At 40.5% G+C, this 27476-nt stretch overlaps 1 protein-coding gene across 1 annotated transcript in view; it reads right to left on the bottom strand.

Moving 5' to 3' along the window:
* KIF26A (kinesin family member 26A) overlaps window positions 1-27476 on the bottom strand; it is a 102809-nt gene that overhangs the window by 32833 nt on the left and 42500 nt on the right. Inside the window, exon 4 of the mRNA XM_054400327.1 lies at window positions 15796-15962. Coding sequence (XP_054256302.1) covers window positions 15796-15962 — 167 coding nt within the window. The remainder of the gene's footprint in view (window positions 1-15795; window positions 15963-27476) is intronic.

Below are 27476 nucleotides of genomic sequence, written 5' to 3'. Positions count from 1 at the left end.
GCAGCTTTATTGTGCAGAAAAGATCCTCTACCTGTTGGCACTTTCATTGTGGAACTCAGAACAGTCATTACCTTTTGTCTCCAAGTACCAATTAACAACTGTGATTATTATTTGACATGCTGATTAATATGAAATATCGTGTTTATTTCCTTGTTTACATGCTATGATCCCTTGTTGAAATTATAAAAACTCCTCAAGAGAATGTCTTCAAAGTGCAGTCAAGATATACACTAAACCCTGATGAAATAATTGTTCTTTCAACAGATCTGGCTGAAGGAGCTCCTCTGGGAAACATATTTGAAAGAGAATGAGAAGCAAAGGACCAATTTACTTAGAGATTGTATATTCAAGCACCTAAACATGCACTAGCACTCAATGAATAAATGAATCCAAAAAGACTAAGCTAAGAAAAGTATATATAAACAAATAAACAGAAAATTCAGCCTTTTTATGTATAGCATCTCTCAAAATACCTCAGCAACAGTTTTGGACCATTTCAAAAAGCAGATCTAAGATACCAAATCCTGTTGTCTTAACTTGCCCACCAAGACAGAACAACTTTCAAACTGATTCACTTTCAACAGTATTCATACACACTCTGCACCTCCACTGTTCAAAGGACAGTGCCATATGCTAGTTAAAGCAATTAACTGCTATAGTGCTGATAAGTCCTCTTCCTATGAGTCTGAAGTGCCACAATTTTACTAAGAAATTTGGCAAAGGGACTGCTGATGTCCATGCGAGATAACAGGAAACTGAAAAAGCAGAGGAACTGGAGTAGTTGTTGTAGAAAACAATCAGTGCTTTGATGGGCAACAAGCCAACTGCACTGATAATGATGTTTGGGTTCACATTTGAAAAGCATCTCTTCTCAGGCAGCAGTACACAAAGCTTAATTACAACCTGTGTTTTGGTGCAGGAATTACTTTACACAACATTAAATGAGGTTGTTTCTCAAGTTGGAACATTACAGACATCTTTGTACCAGCACTTTCAAACAGTTTGTAGTTTTGGTTCGGTTTTTCTTAAAGGGAAAATGTAAGGATGCAACGGAGAGAACAGGGCAATTTAGGCAAAACTAAACATCACTAGCAAACTGTAGACTCTGAACACAAATTGAAGTAACTGTCATCCTCAGCGCCTACAAAAAGCACAGTCAATTCTTTAGCTGCTACAAAAGTCAGTTGTGTAGCTGCCTTCATGTGCTTTGCTTGAGCTGCTGGACTGGTCCAGGCAAAAAGCAGCACATAAGGACTCATCAGTCCTCATGCGCTCCCTCCAGCACCAACAATATACTTGGTGTCAAACCAGCCAGGTACTCATTAGGCCAAAACATAAGCCAGACTGTTTTGAACATAGGCCAAACTAAATCCAACTTCACAAAACTCCTTAATTCAGTAAAATTCATGAGACAGGGAGCCACTACTGAGATGCTCCAGAATGATAGACTTTCTGCAGTCCTTATCCAACAACCCATTACTGACTTTACAACTAGATTTCCAGTTCCTTTTTTTTCTCCAGTATTCCTTTTCTAAGGAGAAATTTGTCCCTTATAGTGAAGGAAGACAAGACAAAGCTTACATGAACTGAGCCTTTTTTGCTTAGCACCAGAGAGAAATCAGGCTCACATCAAGTACCTTTCAGTAGGAGCCTAATTGTGTGCCATGTCTATTTCTGATTTGCCTCTTTTTCTCAAATTTTATCTTGTACAGGAGGCACTCACATCCATCTTCAGCATCAGTGTGGGCTGTCTGACCCTCTCCAGTATCACACTTCTGTTTCCTCACAAGGAAAATCATGACCTGTAAGGAATACTGTGCAAAACTTAAGCATTACTGTCATTTGTTTTTCTGGGTATTTTCCACCTACCTTCACTCTCCCCATTCACTCTCCACCAAGTGCTCTTCTGTAATACATTCTTGCAAGGGAAAATAAGCTCCACACTCTTCTGCCTCTCTTCCAATTAAAGCATGAGAGACACTCACGTATATTATTTTTACCTATGGCACTGAGATCTACTGCATGCATTTTGCTTAACTCTTTCCATCTTTAATAGAAGATGTCTTTTAAGATGCTCTGGAGAGTTCTTTTCTCATAGCAAGGTGTCACTGTGGAAAATAAAACTAATATATGGCACATGCAGGGGCACTCAAATATCAAATGACAAGGGACAGTCTCTAACCTGTTCTTCCCCCCACATAATTTACAGATTACTAGGTTTTCTGCCGTGCATGAATGAGACCACTGAGGAAAACCATGGCCAGACCAACTATATAATGTTCAGCATTTAGGGAATAAGACTGTGCAACAACAGTAGCTACAAAGCCTGCCCATTAAAAGAACAATCTAATTTTTATTCTCAATTTCAGCCTATGTAGTTAACATGACATTTCAGATATTCTGATGTACAGCAAGCTGCTTCTAGTTTACATTCAATGCACATGTTCTGCCCATTATAGCTGTGAAAGTAAATGGCACAATTTAAATCCCTAAAGAACCATGATCCTTCTTGGCATAATTTTTCCATGAAAAAGAAAGCAAGATTTCAAACTTTCATAAGCATGCAAAATTATACTTTTTTTTTCTTAACACTTTGTGAAATTTATTAGGCTTCAGAAGGAAGAGTGATACAAAATATACTCTGAAACACATACTAGAAATGAGTCAGTTGAGACAGAGAGGGCTTAATTGACACATGGGTTTACAGACAAACTGCCACAAGTCAGAAATAGAACTGGGAGTCCTGTTTCCCACTTTCAAGCTCTACTGACAAAAATAATAAAAGTCAACTTCTACACATTCATTTCAGCATGACTCAGTACATATTAACAGTTTTAGTGTCATTAGTCAGCCTTATCTTTCAGAGATCATTGCCATTATTCATATTGTGAGAATGCTTAAAGGCTTCACTGAGAATGTCAAGGCCAGTGTACAGTCCAAGCCTTAAATATCCTGAACTTTGGAGTTTACTCAGAGTTTTGGTTTGACAGACATCATGGGAGAAATGTTTATCCTGATTCTGAACCTTCTGCAAAGCTTGCAAAACTACAAAGGTTTAGGCTGGGAATCAGCCTTCTAAAGCAAGACTTCTCCAAACTTTCTCAATTCCCAGCCCAGTAAGGTAACACTCCTCTACCAGAAAACCAATATCCCAGGCCATTCCCACTATAAATCAGCTCCAAAGGAAGCAGTGGGAAAGTCACAGTCTGTCATTGTATCTGCAGTTCCAGTTATTGTTTCCTTAATTACTCGTTAATACAGACAACAAATACACGGATGTCCTACAATACACCCTCCTGCACTATGTCCTAAGCCTTCCACAACTCACAGAATAAACTTGGTTGGTATTATTACTTTCATTATGACTAATACTGTTTGATTTGTGGTTCTAAAATTAGAAAGGTAGCACAATGAAAACGGGTATTTGCTACCCAAAACCACAGGCAAATGTAAAAATAATTTTTAAAAAAGTTTCATTAGAAAACCATTATTTTGAAACATTCCAAACTGACAAACCATATCTAATATTGTGAGGATATTACCAAGCCAATATTATGACATTAAGTTCATTCCTTTCCTCTTGTACATATGATGATTCAGGCTTGAATTTCAGCCTCTCACTTTGAATAACCTCTTAATTTTTCTTTTTCTTATTAAAATCAGCAATGCAGAAATAAAAATCAGTTATGCTGACATATCAGAACATCATCTGCTCACAGCTGATCTGAGGAGATGGGTCCAAAAGGGATTTTAAGACGCTATTTACACTTTCCCAATGCTCCATGGTAGGATGAACTTTATGTAATACATTCCAATCTATATATGTCCAACTTATTTTTAGAAATATCCAGTGAAAGCAAGTCCAGAGCCTCCCAAGGCAACCAATTCCACTTTTTTGAGGTGGACCTACTGTTAGAAAATTCACAAGTCATATCTCTCATAAATGTAACTTGATGGAATAAACGTTCCTTATTTTCTCCTCACCTCCCCTTCCTTGCGCAGCAGCTGCTACCTGAATCAAGACCGGTACCACATTCCAGTCTCTCTTCTTTTGCAAATAAAATAGTCCACATCCTTCCAACCTTTCCTCAAAGGCCAAGTTGCATTGATTTCTGACCATCCTTGTTGATCTTCCTCTACTCTGTTCACATCTTTATGATGTATGGAATTAAGGTTTCATGCATCAGTGAGGAATAATCAAAACTCACTTGACTTCAGACACCACAGGAGAAGATCAAGCAAAGCCACCTTCAGATAAACTCAAAAAGATCTCTGGAAGATGGCACATTAAAACAAACCTGCAGGGTACCCCTGACATCAGAAGAGCTTCCTTATTCTATATAGACCCACGCGCTGATTCCTCCTCTCAGCTGCACATAACTAAACAGAAACAACCTACCAAGACCATCTTCAAGCATTCAATTCGTTTGCATATAGTAATCTGAGAAGGAATTTTCACAGCTCTTCTCCATATTTTTTCCACAGGTTTAAGCAGCACCAAAGGTCACATGCACTGGTATCGTCTATTTGTTTTGCTCTCCCAAACCAGCAGTTCTGAGGTTGATGCCGCAAAATTGTCATGAGTGATGTCAGCTCTATATTCTTCTCAGCTTGCTCTGGCCACTTCTCACTTTTCTGGCCAAAGAACATTGCTTCAGCAGCCAGGACCAGGGCTCAAGAATTTACTTTTTTAACATATATATATATATATATATATATATATGTATATATATATATATATACACACACCAGAATAACAGCTAGTCACCACAGCCTGCCACATACCATTTCCAGCTCTGTTCACTAATGAAGTTATACAAAGTAAGAGCAGCACATATTTCTGTACTTCCATATTCACTGTTTACAATTGTACCATATGACGAACTGCTGAAAACCTGCGTAGGTTAATCTTTATGTAAGCAAGACTGTCAACACCTAATATAGAAATATGTCCGTTCCTGGGCTGCATGCTGCATGCATAGCTACATATGGAAAATACAGCTACCTGAATGCCAGCAATATTTCCTTGCTCTCTTTCATGAACTAACTGAGATAAAGTAGACAGAACCACATCAATCTAAGCATGCAAAAGTTGGACTTATTTGCCAGTGAGACACAGCTCAGTCAGGTTGAGCAAAATAAAATTCTAGTTTCATTTGTATTCTATCAAGAAAAAGTAATAAAGACTTTTTTATGAACTAAAAAGTAATGAAACTAGTCCTTCATTATTAATTACTTACCCAGATAATTGTAAATTTTGCCCTGTAATATCAGCTCTTTGCATACAAAAGGAAGCTGGTATCTAAATGACTTGCCAGGCAATAAATTATTTTTGCTACGAATGATACCACACTCCATGCTATTCATCAGAAACAATCTGGTATGAAAAAACAAAAGTATTCTGCTCATTCAGGCTGCTCCAAGGAAGAAACAGGCACATTTTCAAGTGTAAAGGATGAGAGATAAAATACAGGATACGAGACTGAAGAAGCAAGAATTTCCGTATTTTCACATTCCTAATCACTTGTAGCAGTCTGAATACAAGTCAGCATCTGTGACTGTAAAGCCTCCTTCCTTTACCACAGGAGTTCTGGAGTGGGTTATCTTTTCAGGTTATGTGACTTTGCCCAGACAAGCCAATCCCGCAGACATACCTTCCTCTTTTAGTTCCATATTTTAGTGCATATCTAGAAAATCCACAGAGGATCCATTCCTGGTTCAGATGGGCTTTATTTCAGATATTTAGTTAAAGGCTTAACACCTATACTGACAAGCAAATAACTTCTCAGGGGAGCATTTACTTATTCCTACTGTTAGTAAGTTAAATGGTCACTGACAAGATTAAATGATGGAGTGGAAGTCATTCAAGTACAGAAGCCATATCCCCACACAATGAGTATTTTTAAACAGAGGGATATATAAGCTTCTTAAAGCCCAGTGTTCCTGTGATTTATTTAACTGACATCAGTTCTGAAATGATACCTCTCAGAGGTATAATAGGCTGAAATTGCAGTGCTATTTAGAATAGCACTTAGCAGGAAAACGTGACATATGTTGTTCCATCACTGCAGACAGAGATTTGACTATTTTTGACCAAAAGTTGGTAATTTCAAATTTCAGAAGAAATAAGCAACTCCTGAAGACCTGCTCAGGATGCTTTACATGGAATATTCTGAAGATTTCCCTGGACTACAACTAGCTTCACTAATAACATTTAGATTAATTTTATGCTGATTAATTTCCACTGAGTCATTTCCTCCCAGTTATAACTCTATAGGGCAGCACATCTTAATACGTGAGTTCAACCATGGAGGAGAAGAAAGGTCAACAAAGCAGAAAGCAACCCCAAGAACATCACCCTGTGATGGCCAAGAAAACAACAATAACTTACGCCAAGTGAGGTACTGGCTAAATTCTTTGAAATGTCCTGTCAAAAGAAGTATCTTTCATCCTTCAACAGGAAGGATGAGGTAAGTTTCAGAAAGCAAAAAATTCACTGTTCTTTCACAGAGAATTTAAAAGTACCTTCAGAGTAATCCTGCAGTTGACCATGTACTGCAGCTATAGCGCTGGTGCATTATTTTGGCTTGACATTTCATTTTTGCTACAAATGATAATGTGACATGTTATATTTTGCCACAAGTAAACCAGTCTAGCTCAGAATAGAGACAGTGTCACTTCAAAGTGCCTCTACTCTGCAAACCACATCCTGCACTCTGTAAACTGAGTTTTAGAGTGACTGCAAGTCAGCCAGGAGAAATAAATATTCAATTAACTACCAGCCTGATATTCTTATTTCACCTGCCAAGTCTGTCTTAATGAAGTATTTAAATGGTTAAATACATTATTGGAAGAATCTGAAAGTCACTAATAAATCTGCAAAACAGGTGCAAACTGTCAAATTACATCCCCACAGGAAAGTCACCATTATCATTTTACCTATGGAATGCTCCATTCCCACTGCAGCAAAACCACCACTGCAGCTGCCACTGCTGCCAAGCTCAGGAGCCCCAAATAACAGAGTCAGAGCAAGCAGCGGTGTTCAGGAGTCCAGGAACCAAAAAGGCAGGCAGATTGGGAGGGCTGGTGTGGGGGAGAGGTAAGAGAGGCACTTCTTTTGACAAGCTAGGAAGGGCAGAAAGAAGGGAAGAAACCAAAGGGAAAAAGAGACCCTGGTTGCTAGACAACAGTGTGATGCCATACATTCAGGAAAAGAGAATAAGCAGGTGCATTCCGCTGTGGATGAACAAGGAAATATGGAAAGAATTGTATGAAAAATCCTAAATTAAGGGAGAAAATATTAAAATTGAGGAAAGCAGATGAGACAGACAAAGTAAGAAGAAATATCTGCACAACTCCAGTTAAGATTATTCACAAACACTGCAAACTTTTTCCTACTTTAAAATCCCTTCCACTGACCACTGTTTACTCCTACAAATAAATTCTAACTTGGGTAGTCACACCTCCTGAGGGATTGGGTCACAGGGGGAGGGGGCTGAAGGGGTCTGTCTGTGGTGCTCCAGTACCTCCTGTGTTATCATCCATCAAGGCACACATGGCTGACAAAAATGGCCACATGATAAAGATCGACTGGACACACTGGAAGTGTTCTGTTGTGCCCAAGTTCTGCTTTTGCTGTGAAGCTGGAGTACAGAACTACAACATCCTCTCCAAAATCCTGACCTCACCATGAGGTCCCCACACCACTAGATCTGTTTTTCCCCTCTCTTTCAGTTTCCTCCTTTCATATTTTCTCTTCTGTATATTTCCTACCAATCTGACTAGCACCAGGCTCCCTTTATTTTGCCACTTCCAGCATAGCCCACTCTGCTCCCACATAACCCCTGTGCTCTGTGCTATCTAGATGAGGCTTCTCCTTCCAAACATCTCCCTGACACTGATGTCTTGTCTGATCCCTAGCTCTCTAATACAGGGAGCTTTTTCTTCCAAGCCAATGACTCCCAGATGGCCATTGCTCAGCTACTCCAATTTCTCTATCTCCTCCTTCTGATGAACTCTGTGTCCCATCTCCGTTTGTGCCATCAGTCTCACAGCCATCATGGATGAGCCCTTCATAGCAGGAAGCCTGGTTTCCCACGTGCTGATAAAGCACTGTGCAAATGTATGATCCAGCATTAGCAATGATACCAGTAAGATGGTCTGCTCCTAAACTTGCTGTCCTGAGCCATTGCTGTTTCCAAGAACAAAGCCTACTAAATTCAGGCTTATCTTCTAATTTATCCTCCTTAGGGGCTAACGTGAAACAGGATATACCTAAAGCACACACTCTTTTGTTTGTCCTTGATTACAGACAGTATTATGCTGCCACAGCAACTTGGAAAGCTTAAGCTGCCCTAAGATGATACAAGATACTACTCAGTGCTGCACCCCCTGCCCTGTCTCCTGTTTCTGCATAGCACTGTGCTATGCACAGGTCACATTTACTCTTTGGGGACAGCTAGCAACTACATTCCAGCAGCCATAGCATGGCACCAGCAAGACAAGGCAAGCCCTTTGGTGGCAGACATTCCATCTCCATTTCCACGCCTGTATGAGGGATTTCTAGCTCTCTATGGCTCCATACAGATAGGAAAATGGAGCCAGGAAGACATTCCCCTCACTAGCACCATGCAGTGGGGAGGGACTGTTGGGACCAGGCTGCTCCACCCCACTAGATTCAGAGAAATGATTCCTTAAGGGGAAAAGGCTAATTATATATCTGACTTGCTCTGAAACAGCTAGTTGGTTCACTTCATCTCCACATCTGTATCTCTTTCCCAAGATGTAGATTGTTAATCACCCTTCCTGACCAGCTTCCAACAGTGACCAAATGCTAGCAAGCGAAACTGGGGCATTGTAGAGCATTTAAGAAAGATAGGTAGATGCACCGAGCGGCTGTTGAGCTTAAAGCCAGTGAACCATCAATACCCCTGAAGGGCCTTGCAGCTCCTGTGATACTACTATGACACTGTGAAGTAGGGCTAACTATGCATGGGGTTTGGATATATCTGCCAGCAAGGCAGTTTTAATTGGGAAGAACTGGTACCCTTCTTTCCTAGGTAACTAATTCCAATTTAATTTTCCCACATGACTTCAACGCAGGATTTCTTGAGTGTGGGTTATGCTTAATGAGGAAGCTTTACAAGTGAATCTGCTTCTTCCCTTGACCTGTCATTCACCAAGAATTTATTACAATTACTTGTAACTACAGCAAGGACTTGTGTTTCAACCTCACAGACTAGCTTAACTACCACAGGTCAGCACAAAAGGGTCTAACTCAAGATCCAATGAGTCACACATTTTCTTCACCTTTTGGTGAACTACTGCTTATTCGTAACTCAGATACCCACTTTATCTGTCAAAGAGATTTAAATTGTGCCAGCTCTGCACAAAGCCAGGATACCAGTGCATCCCAGCAGGGTACAGGGCAAAAGTTTACAGCTGTTAAATACAGAGACATGGTGAACTACATTATGAGCTTAGCTTTGAACAGGACAGAAAATGATGTGCTGAAGTGATTTAGCTAGAAAGAACTTAAACATGACAGCTTTTTAAAAAAGTATGTTTCAATTTTTGTGGTTTTTTTTTCCCCTGCATTAAATTCTAAAAGTACTGATAGTCATGGAATAATCAGGCTTAACAGGTTAGCAGTAATATATGCCTCAAGTGTTCCTAATACATTATAATCTTCTTTCATAGAATTTGCATCACTGTCAAACCAAACTACTGATTTTCGTTGATGCTTTTAACATGTTTCTATGGTTACTTTCCAAGGTTGCATCACAGAAGCCTGAATAGCAGTTCAGAAAGACAAAAGGCATTTTGCATCCTTCACCATATTAAATAATTTGAGTGTTAAGGCATCCTCATAGAAAAAGGAAAAAAAAGAAAAAACATAAAAGAATAGGTTGATGTTATTCTCTCAGCAACAATTTGAAGCATGGTAAAATCAATATCTCTGCAAAAGCCTTCGAGAACTAGGCTATTTGACTAATGTTCCATATGGCACAAAATAGACAAATTCTAACTTTAGATCCATATGCACAAGTGTACATGAACTGCATGAATGGACCTTAAAGCTGAATATGTGGACATCTAATTTACTGCTGTCAGTTTCACCTTTTAAATCAGGCACTAGGCATGGTCTCAGAAAGTATTCTGAACCTGAAAAATGCAAAAATTAAACTGAAAAAAAAAGTATAAAAGATAATGACAGCCTTTATTATTTCCATCATTTTTCATTCAAAGCCACATAGATTTCATCTGTCCCCAAAATGTTACAAATTTTGACTAGTGTAATGAAAGCTCGTACACAAAATATCTGAATTCCCTGCCTACCACTACACTAGATCAGTTTATTGGAACTAATTGAAGTGTCTGAGGCTTGGAACAAAAACACATTAGTCATTTAGTGTTTGTGCTAATATTGCTATGCCTTTCCTGCAGTTTCATTAGATACAGACTGCTTCAATACCTTAATCATATGCTCAGTCACAGCACAATCAGTCCACAGAGCACTGACAAGCTGTCCCACCATGCCTAAAGCTGATAAGGTGTCTGCTCTATGAGTAACCTCAATTATTGACTATATTTTATGGTCAATCTAATGACCAAATGCTTATCAGTGAATCATCAGGTGCCTCTAATAGGATAGTGACCCTTAGTTTATATGTACCATTACTGCTCATTAGTGAATAATTAGATTCTTTAATCCACAATTCACAAGCATTAAAATATGATGGAATATCCTAAACCTAGAAAAAAGATGACCATGCTTATTTTAACTCTTAAGATGTTCAATTACATTACTCCGAGATTGTATATCATGCCAAGAAAAGCTGGTTGTAAAAAGCATACCACGTGTAATGTTTTATATCATGCCTAAATTGACAAAGCTTTTCCAAAGATGCAGGAGTATGATGAGAGTAGAAAGCTAATGGGTGTGATTCACCACCGTGATTCTAGAGATTTATCAACTTAAATGGTTTTAATCTAGCAAAACCCAGCAACACTAGAAATAATTTAGAACTTGAAAACTAGAGAGTGCATAGTGAGTGCTGTGTTTGGAAGACTAATTCATTAAACAAAAGCAGCAGTAGCACAGTAAAGTAGCTGCAACTATACAGCAATTTTCCTGTTTCAAAGGCAGTAGTCCCACGGCAGCAAGTGCAACGCTGTGTCCAAATCACTTTGAAAAGATGTGAAAATAACCCAGCATCAAAAATGATTAAATTTTAAGAGTGACTTAATTGTCTTCTGCTCAACATTGTTCAGGGTTGCTTGCTTCTATATATATTTTCATCTGAACAGCTTTTACTCCTCCTAGCTGCCCTGTCACTGGTCAAACCTTCCTTCGTTCCAGCTTGTCCTTGCGCATTGAGGTCAGACATCCATGCTCTCACTGGAACACCATAATAACTTCCAGCAGCAATTGCAGTGCTGCCACTATTGTCACCAGCCACCAACAAGCAGAAAACACCGTGATGGCTTCAGTTTCTCAGGGTCCTTGATTTTCCTCCCAAGGGAGTCCTATTTTTTTCCTGGGCATATAGCCCATTAACCTCTTCCCAAATGCATGCCAATTCTCCTCCACCTCGCTGTCCTTCTACTGCCTGTTCCTGGAAATGCCATTTATTCTCTTCCCCAGGTGTCCAGATGACCAAAAAAAATTAAAAAAAAAATTAAAAAAAAAAAAAATCCAACAGCTTGTTACAGCTTTGTACCCTAATATTCCAATATTTACACAGTTGCAAGCATAGCCCACAGAAGGGTCCTAGAACTATCTCACATATTTTCACTTAGTAATACAAAGTTTGTTCAGGTTGCTTATACAAAAGAAGAAAAAAAAAATTGAAAAAGGTATAAACTGTGGAGCGCTAAGCAAAGCATGGCTCATGCCACACCAAGAGACAAAGCCCAGCTGCATTCTTCTTAAAGCTAAGAATGTGAGATTAAACTTCTCCTGCATTGTAAGGGCAAACCGGGAGCCTCTTAACAGTCATCTCCGCCCATGAGTTGCACTTTTTCCTCTGCCTTTCTTATTCTGGCAGTGACCTACTAAGAAGCTGCATTTTCTGCTAAATCCTCTGATTCTTCAGTAAGATGACCACTGAGTAACGTCTGGCAATTTGCTTGTGTGACACAGCCAGATGTAAATCAAAGCTTTCCTTCTTCTATAACAGATCAGAGTGAGGAAAAAAGCTTAAAACTGATTTAATTTCTTAATACCCTTCTGTCTGTTGGCTCTAGTATTTGGCTTTGATTTTGAATACTTAGCACTTCCATGCTAGACACTTTGCATTTCTTTTTAAAAGCAGAACATAATTAAGCTTGAAGAAATTAAATATGACATTCAAATGAGAAAGAGCTTTGGATGAATATGTAGATTGGGGCTGCACATATGCTTAACAAAATCAATGTATTTCCTGCAAAGACTATCTTTAAAATATTCATTTTAACCATGTGTACTTCTTATCACCAGGTAAACATTCTGCTGATCTTAGTTATTTTCCAGGTGAGGACATGAACTCTCTGTACAGGCTTTTGAGTTTATGGATTTGTACACAAAAAGCTAAGACTCTCATTGAGGAACAAACTGGTGTAAAAACTGAACCAACCAACCAAGAAAACCTCAGTACAGACCTCCCATTCCTCAGACACAAGGCAGCCCACAAGCAAGAGTCAAAGGGTTTTATTTAACCAAATAGGGTCTAGTTTTAATGTGGGAAAAAAAAAAAAAAAGGCATTTATTTGCTGCCAGGAAACCATGCCATAGACCAAAAGCTAACTGTGTTAGGACCTGTACAATACAGTTAATGCTGTCCCATGAAAAACAAGACCAGAATCCTTTATTCATGTGAACAAAATCTGTACCCAGTGTTGTAGCTGCTAAGCAAACCACAGATGTGGTTTACACAGGTACCATACAAAGACATTGCCTTCCAGAGTAACTAACTGCACTCCAGTACACTGAGTGGTAACTTACATGGGGATTTTTGCTAACTACTTTATTTCTATGACAAAATAGTTCTTTACCCAAGCTGAAGTTTCAACTATAGCCCTTTTTACATAAAGGCTCTTGTGAAAAGATGGAGATACCCAGTAGATTTAGTCAGAGAGGTCAAAGTCTGGAGGGAAAAAAAAAAAAAAGTAGTATGCGTGATTGTCAATATATTAATTCCATTTATTCCAGTAGAGAACAAGAAACAAAATGTGCCAGGCTCTGTGTAACACACCACCACACTGGCCCTGCTGTGATCAGAACATAAGTGGCTGAGGAGAGAAACATGGTAAAGAAAGAATCAGCAAATACAATGAATAGGGACCACAGCATAATACTAGTGCTATGACTCCTCTTTCATCTCTGGGTGCTTGCTGAGAAAGGATTAGTTGAACAGAGAGACGAAGGAGAGAGAAGTAGATGCTGCTGTGAAGGATTCATGGCAGGGATGACCTTCCCCTGAAAATGTTCAAGGCTGGGTGGAGCTAAGGGAAAAAGGAGATGGAACTGGAAACCTTGGAGCAAAGAAGCCTGACATCCCATCAGCACTGAAAAAACTGTTGATATCCCAGTACTTGTGGTTTCTGTATAAGGCACTTCCACTGCAGTTTCTGCCAGCATTTCTCTCTCATTCACCACTGAACATTTCCTCCTCTTCCTCTCCCCTTCTGCTGAGGACTGCATGTCTCAAGGGCAGGAGGAAGACTCTTCACAGAAACTTTGATCTGTAAGGTCCCAGTGACAAGGGGAGTTGGAAGAGAAGGAACAATGGGAGAAGGAGCCTCTCTTCTGGTTAATGCCAATAGGGATGGAGCAGCCTTGCTAGGACTACGCAACAGTACCCACATGAGGACCTGCTCAACATATTCATGACTACCAGGGATTGGTAATGGATCTCTCTCCCCTAGCCACTGTCAGATTTTTTCTCTGTTTCAAAGTGTGTTTTTAATCACAGTCATAACTAAACATGTTTCTTGAATGTTCACTTTTAGGTAACCCAGGATTCTTAGACTCTGGAATACTGAGAAATGAATGCTGGAATGCATTGATCAGCAATTCATGATTCTTTGATTCATGAAAAGATCATGAAAATGCACCAAAACTAATTCAGGTAACTGTCAAAGGAAAGATTGATTTCTTACTTAAGTCTCTCTCTCCAACAACAATAATCCCAAGAAAAGAAACAGAAGTGCTTTGTACCAAAAAAAAATTCAGGACTATCAATTTTGAACAAAGGAAATGTGGGTAGGGAATAAGCAATTTACTAATGGGTTTTAGCTAGCACATAGCTGTAAAACTGTGATTGACTCAAGGCAAAGACAGATTCAAGAGGAACAATCACGGCCTGATCCAACGTACAATGATGTCATTTTCGGTCTTGTTGCTGACTTCAAGCATCTTTGAATCAAGCCAGTGACAAACATTAGGAAGGATCTGTCATTTTATATTAAAACCAGAGCTGAGGTTTGATGACCAGTGACAGAAACATCACCGGCAGAAAAAGGTTTGGGGTCTTATTTCTTATTATTAGGCATTGATTTCCTTTTCTCAGTTCCAAGCAGGATATTCTGCTTTCTGGATTCCCCAGTGAAAGTGACAATCTTTACACTTATTTATGACATACAGATTCACACTGAAACAAAGTAGATTAAGCTAAATCACACTGTTCATACTCGCAATATCAAATACAGTAATGAAAGCTGTGCTGCTGGGTACTTTGGAGAGGATTCATCTGGTAACTAACCAAGAAAAGAGATATCTGATCTATTCCACTTACCTTTCCTCTCCACTCCCACTGATTTCAGACACTCATCTTAAAATGAAACAAATCATCCCTCTGTAGGCAACCATTTCTCTGTGTTGACTTTAAACCTACACTTAGTACAGAGACAGAGCACTAACTTACACACATCACTCTTGGGGCAGCCATTTCCCAACCTGCTGTGGACAGACAGTGATATGTGGGCATATAATCCTTAAGACTCATTGTACTATGTTCAGGACTTGGAAAGCTGAGCTCCTTCAGAGGTCAGATTGTAACATATAGTACACACAATTTATTTAATGGTGTAAAACATTTTAAAGATCAAGGCAAAGGAAACAAAACAATTACCATAGTGATTACATGATAAGGATTCCTACTCTGCATAAATTTGACTTTAATGCCATTCACAGACATACATTTTTCAATATTGTCTCAAAACATGTTCAGTTATAAATTAAAAAAGGAGTTTGGAATGTAAATACAAAGCCCTGAATTTTGTTGTTTTAAATACCATCTGCTTGACAGCGTATTGCATTTAATCAACATTGCTAATTACAACAAACATTTCACAAACAAAACTAACATATCATTTTTGTTACAAGACCCAAGAATGGGGAAAAAAAATGTTCTATGCTACTGCTAAAATAAAAGAACATCTAAAACTGTTTTTAACTGTTGCTACCAACTGTGGAAAAAAATTTTATTTGCACTTTTATTCAGCAGAATAATGGACTTGCTACAGGTGGAAACAGCAATTGCGGACTAGACAAAGACCAACACGCATTTGTTTTGGTCAACAGAGGTTCCTGTTCAGGTCTTCAGAGAGAGAGAGAGAGAAATAGGGCATCACCACCACATCCCTGCTCCCAAGCGGCAGTGGAAGGCCTGTGCCATGACAGGTGACCAACCCCACCTCTCAGTATCCAGAACTACACACTACACCTTCTACCCATGGCAAAGACTCAACAGCATTTCACAACCATTTGAAGACCCATGAGCAGTTACAGAAACTAGAAAGCTGAAAAGCTACCTTATGAAGAACGAAGCTGCAGCTGAGGTACCTGCCGAGACCCCGGCTGGAGCAACCATGCTCTGGGAGGCTGCCAAGCTGCCTGCTACCGTGGGATCAGAATTGTTCTGCCCTGAGCTGATATGAACATTGGGAACATCTCGGCCACTTTCTGGTGCTGTTTCTGCCTGAAAGAAAAACAAACACAACAGGTGTATGGGTTAATGCACTTGCTGAACAGCCGTGACAGGGCAGCCTCACACAGAAAATCCAAGAGTATCTTTTCAAGGGTGAAGGCGAAGATTAGCAATGGCTGGGGAGTTATACAGCTGGACAAGCGTACCACAGTAGGTCCTGCAACAGAGCCATGACCACAGCAGATGAGCAGAAAAACGCAGAGGCCGTTTGTGATGGGTAATGCACAGTTAAACAATTTGACAGGGAAGAAATAGAAAATGATAAGCAGAACCCTTTTGTTTTACAGTGTTATTTGGAAGCTGGCAGAACTGTTTATCTGCTTCAGTTATATCTGTCAGGAAGTATTTCTGAGTGGCACATCATCTACAAGACCTATCAGTTTTCAAGGAACTAACCAAACAGTCATATTTGTAACATGTTTCCACATGAATAACTCCAAGAGCTAAATAAAAACAATTTTTTTAAATATAAAACATACATACAGTCCAGCTTTTCAGCATTATTTATTTTAGCAAGACAAGCACATGACATTTTTGACTCCTGCAAATCATTCCAGTGGAAGAACAGAAGTCATTGGAGATGCACCTTCTCCAGAATAGTGTATCTGAGACAAAGTTTGGAGGGGGGGAAACTATTTTGAGATTTTGCCAAAATATCAGTCATATATATTGTGAAATTGTGTCTTGTTGATATCTTCATGTTTAGGCCACCAGTTCTCTCAGTACCAAGTTCAATTAAGCCACATCAGTCAAACGCTCATTTACAATGCTGGGAAGGTCTCCTTTTTGGGAGAACCTGCTCTATGTCTAGGAGCACTGAAGATTTAATTAAAGACGACACCACAATAAATATTTGTCAAAAGTTAATTGCTTCATGTATGATAATATATGATGTTTCTGTCATCAGAAATACTACTTTGACATTTCCAACTAATTAGCTAAAATAAATTCCACCAAAGGAGACAGCCTTGTAATGAAGCACAAATGCAATTAAATACTTCCTAGCATGCCACAAAATTTTAACTTTTATGCTGCCATAGATCATATTTTACAACTAGAGATATGCAGAGATGGTTACAGGGCTTTTCCAGTTACATACACACCCTCAATTTTCTCATGCACTGACAACCCAAACAGAGCTTTTCTCGTGAGAACAGAGGCAACCTGGTTATTAGGTACCAAGTGGGGGGAAAAAAAAAATAATCCACCGAGTACTGTTCAACTGGTGCATGAAAGGCCATCTGGAGTTTCATCTGGACTCATTCCCATGGGCTGAGTGCTGAATTCCCAGTACCTAGCAAAGTCAACAGGAAGAAAATGCACCCAGCTCTTCTGAATGTCTGCTTTTAAAAGATTAATACTATTATCAGTATTATGGAGTAGCTGACTAATGCTTTATCATAGACTGCTGCACAAAAAGTACTTTTATAAAGCCTACTGAATAAGTCTGAGGCTGAGACATAGAGTAATATTTACACAGATTAACTTAATCCTAGAAGCCTAACTGGAAACTTTGAATAACCCTCTGCAAAACCCTTCACTTTGTAATACAGAAGTCTCACAAGATTGGGTTTCTTAGCACTGCAGGCAGAAAAACAGAGACCAAGCACTGCCAGAGATCAAGACTGACACAAAGAAATGGTATGACAGGAACAAATGCTTAAAAACAGAAGTCTGTCTATCCCATCCACAATCTACTGGCAAATGACATCCAGGAATGGAGATGCTTAGAAAAGGAACAGAATCATAGAATCAGTCAGGGTTGGAAGGGACCACAAGGATCATCTAGTACCAACCCCCCTGCCATGGGCAGGGACACCTCACACTAGATCAGGCTGGCCAGAGCCTCATCCAGCCTGGCCTTAAACTCCTCCAGGGGTGGGACCTCAACCACCTCCCTGGACAACCCATTCCAGGGTCTCACCACTCTCATGGTGAAAAACTTCTTCCTCACATCCAGCCTGAATCTCCCCACTTCCAGCTTTATTCCATTCCCCCTAGTCCTATCACTACCTGATAGCCTAAAAAGTCCCTCCCCAGCTTTCTTGTAGGCCTCCTTCAGATACTGGAAGGCCACAATAAGGTCACCTCAGAGCCTTCTCTTCTCCAGACTGAACAGCCCCAACTCTTTCAGTCTGTCCTCATAGGAGAGGTGCTCCAGCCCTCTGATCATCCTCATGGCCCTTCTCTGGACACCTTCCAGCATATCCATATCTCTCTTGTAATAGGGGCTCCAGAACTGGATGCAGTACTCCAGGTGGGGTCTCACCAGAGCTGAGTAGAGGGGGAGAATCACCTCCCTGGACCTGCTGGCCACACTTCTCCTGATGCAGCCCAGGATCTGGTTGGCTTTCTGGGCTGCAAGTGCACACTGACAGCTCATGTTGAGCTTCTCATCCACCAGCACCCCCAAGTCCCTCTCCTCAGGGATGCTTTCCAGCCACAGAACTACTCATGTGGTTAATTGCTTAAAACTAAATGATGGAGTAATGAAGACTTTGAGGTGGTTGATAAAGCAATAATGAATTGAAGAAACAAATGTGTAGTCTTGACCTCTACCAGTCACAGAAAGAATATGGCATGGGGAAAAACGTGCAGGCTCAGAAAAATCCAACGTGACATCTGAACTTCCGAGTGACATGAACTGACACAAGTGCTAATAGTAAGTGGAGCTTACTATGGACTTAGCAATTTACAGACTAAGAAATCTACACCAGAAACTCTGCAGCTAGTAGGTGAGTCAACCTGACACATCAGAGGGCTGCCACACACAGTGATATGATGGCCAGGTGAGGTCCTTGGGGACTGGAAGAAGGGAAACATCACACCCATTTTTTTAAAGGGTAGAAAGGAAGACCTTGGGAACTACTGACCTGTCAGCCTCACCTTCGTGTCTGGGAAGATCAAGGAACAGATCCTCCTAGATGCCATGTTGGGGCACATGGAAGACAGGGAGGTGATTCAAGACAGCCAGCATGGCTTTACTGAGAGCAAATCCTGCCTAACCTATTGGCTTTCCACGACAAAGTGACTATGTCAGTAGATAAGGGACAATCTATGGATATGATCTATCTGGATTTCTATGAGGCCTTCGACAGGGTCCCCCACAACATCCTGCTCACCAAGTTGGAGAGAGACAGATTTGATGGGTGGACTGTTCAGTGGATAAGGAATTGGCTGGATGGTCACATCCAGAGGGTAGTGCTCAATGGCATGAAGTCCAGATGGAGAGAAGTGATAAGTGGTGTTGCTCAGGGGTCCATGTACATGGACCATGTACTGTTTAATATTTTTATCAGTGATATAGACAGTGGGATGGAATGCACCATCAGCAAATTTGCAGATGACAGCAAGCTGAGTGGTGTTGCCAATACACCAAAGGGACAGGACATCATCCAGAGGGACCTGGACAGGCTGGAGAGGTGGGCCCAGGTGAACCTCATGAGGTGCAACAAGAGCAAGTGCAGGGTTCTGCACCTAGGTTGGAACAATCCTCACTATCAATACAGACTTGGGGATGAGGTGATAGAAAGCAGCCCTGTGGAAAAGGACTTTGGGGTGCTGATGGATGAGAAGGTGGATATGAGCAGATGGCATGCGCTTGCAGGCCAATCGCATCCTGGGCTGCATCGAAAGACGTGTGGCCAGCAGATCAGAGAGGTGATTCTGCCACTTTGCTCTGCCCTGGTGAGACCTCCCCTGTAGGACTGCATTCAGGTCTGGAGCCCTCAATACAGGAAGGACATGGACCTGATGGAGCAGGTCCAGAGGAGGGCCACGAAAACGATCAGGGGTTGGAGCACCTCTGCTACAATGAAAGGCTGAGGGAGCTGGGGTTGTTCAGCCTGGAGAAGAGGAGCCTCCAGGGAGACCTGATAGCAGCCTTCCAGTACCTGAAGGGGGCCTACAAGAAAGATGGAGAAAGACTGTTTACAAAGGCCTGTAGTGATAGGACGAGGGGCAATGGCTTCAAACTAGAGAAGAGCAGATTTAGATTAGATGTTAGAAACAAGTTCTTTAGCATGAGGGGTAGTGGAACACTGGAACAAGTTGCCCAGGGAGGTGGTTGGAGCCTCATCCATGGAGATATTCAAAGTGAGGCTCAACAGGGCTCTGGACAACCTGATCTAGTTGAGGATGCCCGTGCTTACTGCAGAGGCAGTTGGACTAGATGACCATCAGAGGTCCCTTTCAGCCCAGACCATGCTATGATTCTATGAGGAAACCCAACCAGCAACCACTAGCAGGCTGTTATAGTGTCTGAATAATCCCCTGTGCTCCACCAGGAAGACAACCAATAATCTTCTGTTATTTCCATTCACTTTCAACAGGTGCTATATTAGACAACCAGAATTTGAAAGAAAGAAAAAATCAGATGTAATCAAAATTTTGAAAAAAGGAGGCAGAAGTAGGCAATGTGTTTCTAATCAATCACACTTTAACCAATGCATAATCTGAATCATAGAATCGTAGAATCAGCCAGGGTTGGAAGGGACCACAAGGATCATCTAGTTCCAACCCCTCTGCCATGGACAGGGACACCTCACACTAGATCAGGCTGGCCAAACATGAAATCTGTAGAGTTAGCATGAAACTCCAGTGAATTTTACAGCGAAGTGTAACAGATTTGCGAAAACTGACTGGAATTTCTTAACAGATCAGTTCCTGTAAAAGCTATTCATACCTCAAAAAGACAAACAATATATACTATACATTCATTTTTAACTGCTTTTTGACTTCTATGAAAACTTAGAAACCTACATTTCTAAGAGACCAATGATTATGAACATTACCAGGCATCTAGCATTAAATATCTAAATCAAACCTGGTATTTCAGTCATTAGATGGTGAACATACTTTCCAAACCAATATATCTATGTCGGATGTCTGCAAATTGCCATTCCCACATTAGACACTTTTGAAATGTCCATCTGTAATTTCTGGATAAATTTGAAATTTTTATTCTCAGTTCTGTGCATGCATGAAAGGAGAATGAGGTGAAGCTGCAGAGAAGGCTTCAAGATAAAATCATCAGAAGACAAACTCTTTTTTATTAAGTCTTCAGTTACCCAGTTCATATTCTTAAATACAGAGGTAACATCAGTCATAGAATCATAGAATCACAGAATACCATCTGTGTATCAGATCTGCTGCATGGTGAGAAGCTGAAAAAGCACAAACCAAGATCTTCTGAATTTAGAATTAACCTCAAGGACTGCTTGCACCATACAAAGTGGCAGAATTTTCCTACAACCTTGTTCATCTCTCCTGAGACAGCTACATCTCTTAGCTGATGAGGAGGCCTCATGTATGAGGAAATTTCCTGCAGCAGAAGAACTAAAGACAAGTGATGGGACCCTCTTGAACACTCTAGTTTATCAAAAGTTTACCAAGGTTTCAGTTTGTGTCACTTACAGATGCTGAAGAGGTATGAATAAGAGAAAGGGGCTTTGTTTTTGAGGTAAATACATAAATTACTTCCCATGCTTCTCTCACCTCAACCTATGCACTTCTGGGATTGCATGTGGAAAAATTTGCTAAAAGAATGGAAGCAACTTTGCACAACATTTTAAAGCACTAAAGTGTGCACAGAGAGGACCCCAGCCTGCAGCTGAGAGGAAATTGTGCTTCACCTTTTACTATATTTTCATAAATTACTCCTGATCACCTCTTACTACATTTTCATAAATTACTCCTGGTCAAACACAGAAATCACAAGCTTGGTACTATAAAGTGTTACTCACTGCATTGAATATTTGAAGTGTCATAGGCAGCTGCATCCAGAGATTAATGTTTGTTTTAATTTCTAAGAAAAGATTTGCTGAATACAAGCCATTAACCCTTTGGAAACCAGCTAATCCTCAAAGGAAGGATTTCTAAAACTGTTCCATAGGACCCCTTCCCCTCTACTCTCTCCAAAGCCACATAAAAACTGGTATTAGGAAGAGCACAGCAAGAAAAATATCTGAAAATGTCACATCAGGCATTCTGCATGTGCAGGACTGAATGATGTGTCAGTGCTTTATATCAGTGTCTGTGTCATGGATGGAAGAGTTTCAGTACTGGGTGCCAATGCCTGTTCTGAGGATATGGGAGCAGAGTTGCATTTTGTCTGGCAGCATCCACATATGCATTTGAATTTGGCCAAGCCACAAAAATCAATGACAGCATGAGTTGTTCCCAGTTAAGATGGCCAAAGTCTGGGAGAGGGGGCCGGAAGAGATAGAGGTGACCCAACATCCTCAGACCATGGAGGCATGCTGGGCAGAGCAGGGGCATCCCCTGCCTCATTCCTGATTCCCAGCATACAGGTTCCCTGCTGTGACCAAATGGCAGGAAACATCTGCCCATTTTTAAACAAGTCAGACTAGCCCAAAATTACACTGTAGAGAGGTTGGCCATAGATTAAATTTCCAGGTACACAGTACACTGTCATCTGAAGGACGGTTACAACCCTAACAAGCTTTTTATAACATTGAAGTGCAAAGCCAAAAAAATAAGACATAATATTTCCAGTTTCCTGAATATTTCCTTTCTCTGAACATTGACTTTTGGCCAGGAATCCAAAGCCCCCAAGCTAGGTGCTGCCATTTTGTCTCTACAAAATATACGCCCAGTGATGGGCAAGGAAAACACGGGAATCAAAAATCCAGGGAAAAAATTAGATAATTGCAGGATAGTACTATCATGGTGTAAAAAAAAAAAAAAAAAAAGGTAATTAAAAAAAAGAACAAAGTCTGTATAGAGATACAAAATAATCAGATATGATGTCTAAACACAGATATCAAGAACAGATTCACAGAAGAGGGAATCAAGAAAATCAGAAAAGTATCAATGGGTGTGACATTTGTGTAATTAGAGTCAGAACCTAATACAATTTATTTCAAAAAATTAGTCCCATAGGAAAACATTCAGCAGGGCTTCAGAAGTGAATTGCAGATGAAGCTCTAGCAAGATCAAGCCTGCACCCATACTGGCATTTAGATTTTTTTTTTCTTTTCTAAGTTGTTTTCAGACTTTTCTGGTTAGCAGAAGGACATAGAGAATTTTGAGTACTTGCTTTACCTTACTATTTTCCCCTTTCAGATTAGACATCACAGTCAATTAAATTGTAAAAAGCTGCTTGATCTAATGATTTTTCAATATATTACATCTACTGTTTATATATGATAAAACAATAATTTTCCCCCTAAGACTCTTACTACCTGCTGCCACTAACTGGAACAAATGTGATGTCATTCTCTATGTGGGTAATGCTCATGCTATAAACCCTTCTTTTCAATGAGCATGAGCAAGTCCTGCACATGCCTTCTCAAGTTGTGCCAGGGGAGGTATAGGCTGGATATTAGGAGGAAGTTCTTCACAGAGAGGGTGATTGCCCATTGGAATGGGCTGCCCAGGGAGGTGGTGGAGTCACCATCACTGGAGACGTTCAAGAGAAGACTGGATGAGGCACTTAGTGTCATGGTCTAGTTGATTGCTTAGGGCTGGGTGATAAGTTGAACTGGATGATCTTAGAGGTCTCTTCCAACCTGGTTGATTCTATGTGAAGTATCTCCTCCCGACTGACTGCACTATACACCAGGTTGAACTGAAACCTTTTCTGGATAAACTTCTCTCTTCCATTTGACAATGTTCTGCAAGGCTCATTATAAAATAACTTGGGCACTTTAAAAATATGATACACTACTGTAGTCATTTTATAACCTGCAGCTGTGATGTGGTAACAAGGATACCTGAACCTGTAGTTTCAGACTTTTACATTCATCTCACATTCAGTGTAAACTAAATGCAGAGCATAATATCCCTTCCCTCAAAACAGGTTTTCAGCTACAGGAGTTGCTAATGCCTGGTTGAGGCAGAAGGAGAAAAATCACAGAGAAGTTTGGTTTAGATAGTCATGAGGTTTAGGGTGACAGGTTGGACTCGATGATCTTTGAGGTCTCTTCCAGCCTTCTTGATTCTATGATAATTGAATAGAAATAGGAGGGCACATCTGCTGTCACAGACTGGAAAGTCATATGGGAGATTCAAATACAACCTCAAGGTCCTTGGCTTTTTGTATTTTAATATCAGAATTACTAAAACAGGTTAAGGGTTTGCAACTTTACCACCAAAAATCACTACTAGTCTGTGGTTCATGCACAAAAAGGACCTCATCCTTCAACTGCAGGGCACATGTACCCAGCTCCATCCAGTGCTGTTGTTCTCGGTAGCAGAAGGATGGAGAAGCAGCAGCTTATTCCTCTCTGACTAGGGGCTCAGAATCTCAGTTTGACTAAGACCTTTCCTAAACCATGCTCCTTGGTCCTTGAGAAATCTATTAAGGGGTTGGACAGGCCTTGGGCAGGACTCCAACTAGAAAACGTCTACGTTCTCAGGATGGAAGGTCTCTGCAGCCAGGGCTCTGGTAGGGCAGAGATGCCACTATGCAACAAAGGACCAGTTACTTCACATTTCAGCCACACAGGACACCAGTACCGAAAGAGGCAACAAGTGATGCTCTTTTTCACCTTCTTCACAACTATCTGACCACCAGTCACACAGACCTTAAACTCCTAAGTTCATGTAAACTTATGACCTGGAAAGTCAAGAGGACATGAAAAAGGAGTCAAGAGGGACATAAATCCAGCTGCACATAAATACTCTCATATTGTGACTTTCACAGTGCTGTGGATTTTAAATAGAGAGGCTGGAGGAACTGTTTATTCTAATGCCTCCAGGCAAGCATTAGAAAGTGTTGCCCAGAGCCCTCCCTGTTGACATGTATTAGAATTAGTTACGATGCATGTCAAAAAAACAAAAAACTATAGCTCTGTACCGCTCAAGATGTTTTAATTTACTATTGTTGCTGAAATTAAAAATTAACTGCTTATTCAAGTGGACAAATATACAGTCAAATCCCCACTTTTTGTCAGAGGCTGATATGAGCAAGCAAAGGAATTCATTAACAAGCTCATAACAATGCAAATTTCTGTCAGCTTAGGATTGGGTTTCCTACAAGAACACAAATGCTTTTCCATTACGACTGACTTCCACAGGCCAGATGTTTCTCTAATAGAAGCAAAACACAGGACACCTACAGAGCTTTGAATTGGTGAACTTGTGTTACCTTCCTTATTGCAAAAAAATTTCTCAGTGACTTCAGGCAACTCAATCAAAATCTCACTGTGCCTTGATTACTCTTTACTCAGCAAAATGGAATAACCGTGTTGCCAAGAAGTACAGGTCTTAAATTTTGTTATAATCATTATATTGTTGTAATGACTGACCTACAGTGTCAGCAAATAAAGGCAAAGGTAGACACAGACTGTTGTCCCTAATTTCTATTTCAATCATGCTTTAACTGCCTGTGTATTAGATGTAACTGCTTTAAAGTGAACATCCCTTGGGATCAATTTGCCTGACAGCTACCACACACAAGGCACCCAATGACTAGTATCTTGCTCAGAGAGGTACAAGCCCTCATTAACTGAAAGAAAAACTGGGTCTTCACTACACCCACATCTAAGCACAAGATTCAGTTACAGGCAAGCTCATGAAACAGCACAAAGTTTGCAAACACAGGGAGAGCTCTGAATCTGTGTGTTGAAGGACACCAAGGTCCCAAATTAGGGATGGAGCTGTGCAGATGATATTCTTTTTTTCTTGTGGCTGTTCTCCTTACCTGCTGTTTACTCCCCATGTGGGAACCATGTGATCCAGATGCACAGTCAGTCATGATTCACCACATCTACACTGAAATCTTCAAGTCTATAAAGCTCTCTTAAGTAGCTAAATGCCACGACATTGAGGAACTCCCAAAGAACTTTCCAAATGCAAGTGGGCAAAGAAGTATCAGGTGAGGTTAGACATAAATAAGGGGAAAATAACCTAAGCCACTGCTGAACTTGAAACTTGCAGTTACAACCTGGAAAGTCAGGTTCATTGAGGCAGCTCGTCTGAAACCAAGATGTAGCAGCAGACAAAAAAGCACCAAACAAAATTTGGATATTACAAGGCAGGGCACAAAGAACAAGGAGAGTGTCCACATACTGAGTGCCAAATTCAGTCCTAGTTCATCTCAAGATGGGGTAGTGGAGTAAGGGATAAGAAAATAAATGGTCAAGAATATGGAACAGCTGCCTCAGGAGGAGAAATGAAAGAGGCTGGGACTCTTGTTTAGAGAGGGGAAGGGTGAGAGGGGTCCAACTGAGCATTACAGGTAATGGAGGTAGTGGGTCAGCTGAAAGAAAATGAGCAATTCTTTGCACTGGGATAGTGAACTTAGGGAACCTGCTGACGTAGGAGGCCATGGAGGCAGTGCCAGCAGCGTCAAAAAGAAATTAGATAAATTCCTGGACAGAAAGTCTATAAAAGGAACACACAGGGATCCGTCCCTGAGACTTCCCCAACTGTGCATGCTGAGGACTATGAACAGACTGCAGAAAGCAATCAGGCTCCACAGCTCTAAGCACCATTTCCAGCTGCACTGCTGGAGACAGCCCTGGGCCAGATGGGCTACAGCTGAGACCCAGTAGGACATTTCTAACGTTCTTATCATTCCCACACAATCTCCTCACTAGAGTCTTTCTCAGCTTATCGAGTAACAGAAGGTTGCACTATTCCCATAGGTGCCCATCAGTACTTCAGAATCATCAGGAGAATTTGTTGAGACTCAAGAAGATGTTTACACAGCCACTCTGCATGAACCAAACACACTCAAACCCTTCCCAAACCATGCATCACAAGGGCCCATCTCCCCTTCTTCATTCTTCCACTGCTAATTTTTCCACTACAACTGCTAACTGTCTTGCCCAGCTTTACCACCAGCACTTTTGGGAAGCAGAAAGGGGAAGTTCTGAATGGCAGATCCATTATTTTTGCTCACTAACACCAAAAACACAGCAATGGACTCCGGCTTACAGTACCTTTCAAACACTTCCTTCAACTAAGGTATCAGAAAAGAACAAACTCACCCAGTTTTGAGATAGTGGTAGGAATATATTGGAAAATACCTCACTACAACATCATTTTGTATCATAATTTATATGAACTCACTTCTCTAGAAATGTTTCATGCCTGAATCTACTACTTTTAGATTCAAAGTTAACCTCTCATTATTGATCCTTCATTACACTGGGAAATTACCTCATCGTAGTTTTAAAGTTCTATTTATAAGTTTAATAATCTCATCATTGATTACGGTGACTGTATCCTAATTATAAATCCATTACCTCTTCAACAATGAAATAAAATCAATAATGCCCATAAATGGGGGAAAAGGAATTTAAATGCGGACATTAATGTCATTTCAAGTAGTGCTATTTTTATGCACCATCTCTAACAAAACTGTCACATCATTAGCAATAATGTGAAAAACCTTTTCAATTAGCAGAGTGGATTTGATGCTATGTTCAGTAAAGTGGCAATCCATTCCATTAAATACACATATATGAAATGCTTGAAACATCTATGAGCTCTATCTAGACATCATAAATTCTCTTCCAAGTGCTGAAACAGAAA

This window comes from Indicator indicator, chromosome 4 (assembly GCF_027791375.1).
Source record: "Indicator indicator isolate 239-I01 chromosome 4, UM_Iind_1.1, whole genome shotgun sequence".
NCBI classification, from domain to species: Eukaryota; Metazoa; Chordata; class Aves; order Piciformes; family Indicatoridae; genus Indicator; species Indicator indicator.
Note: the sequence above shows the minus strand (reverse complement) of the source record. Positions and strands in the feature narration are given on the sequence as shown.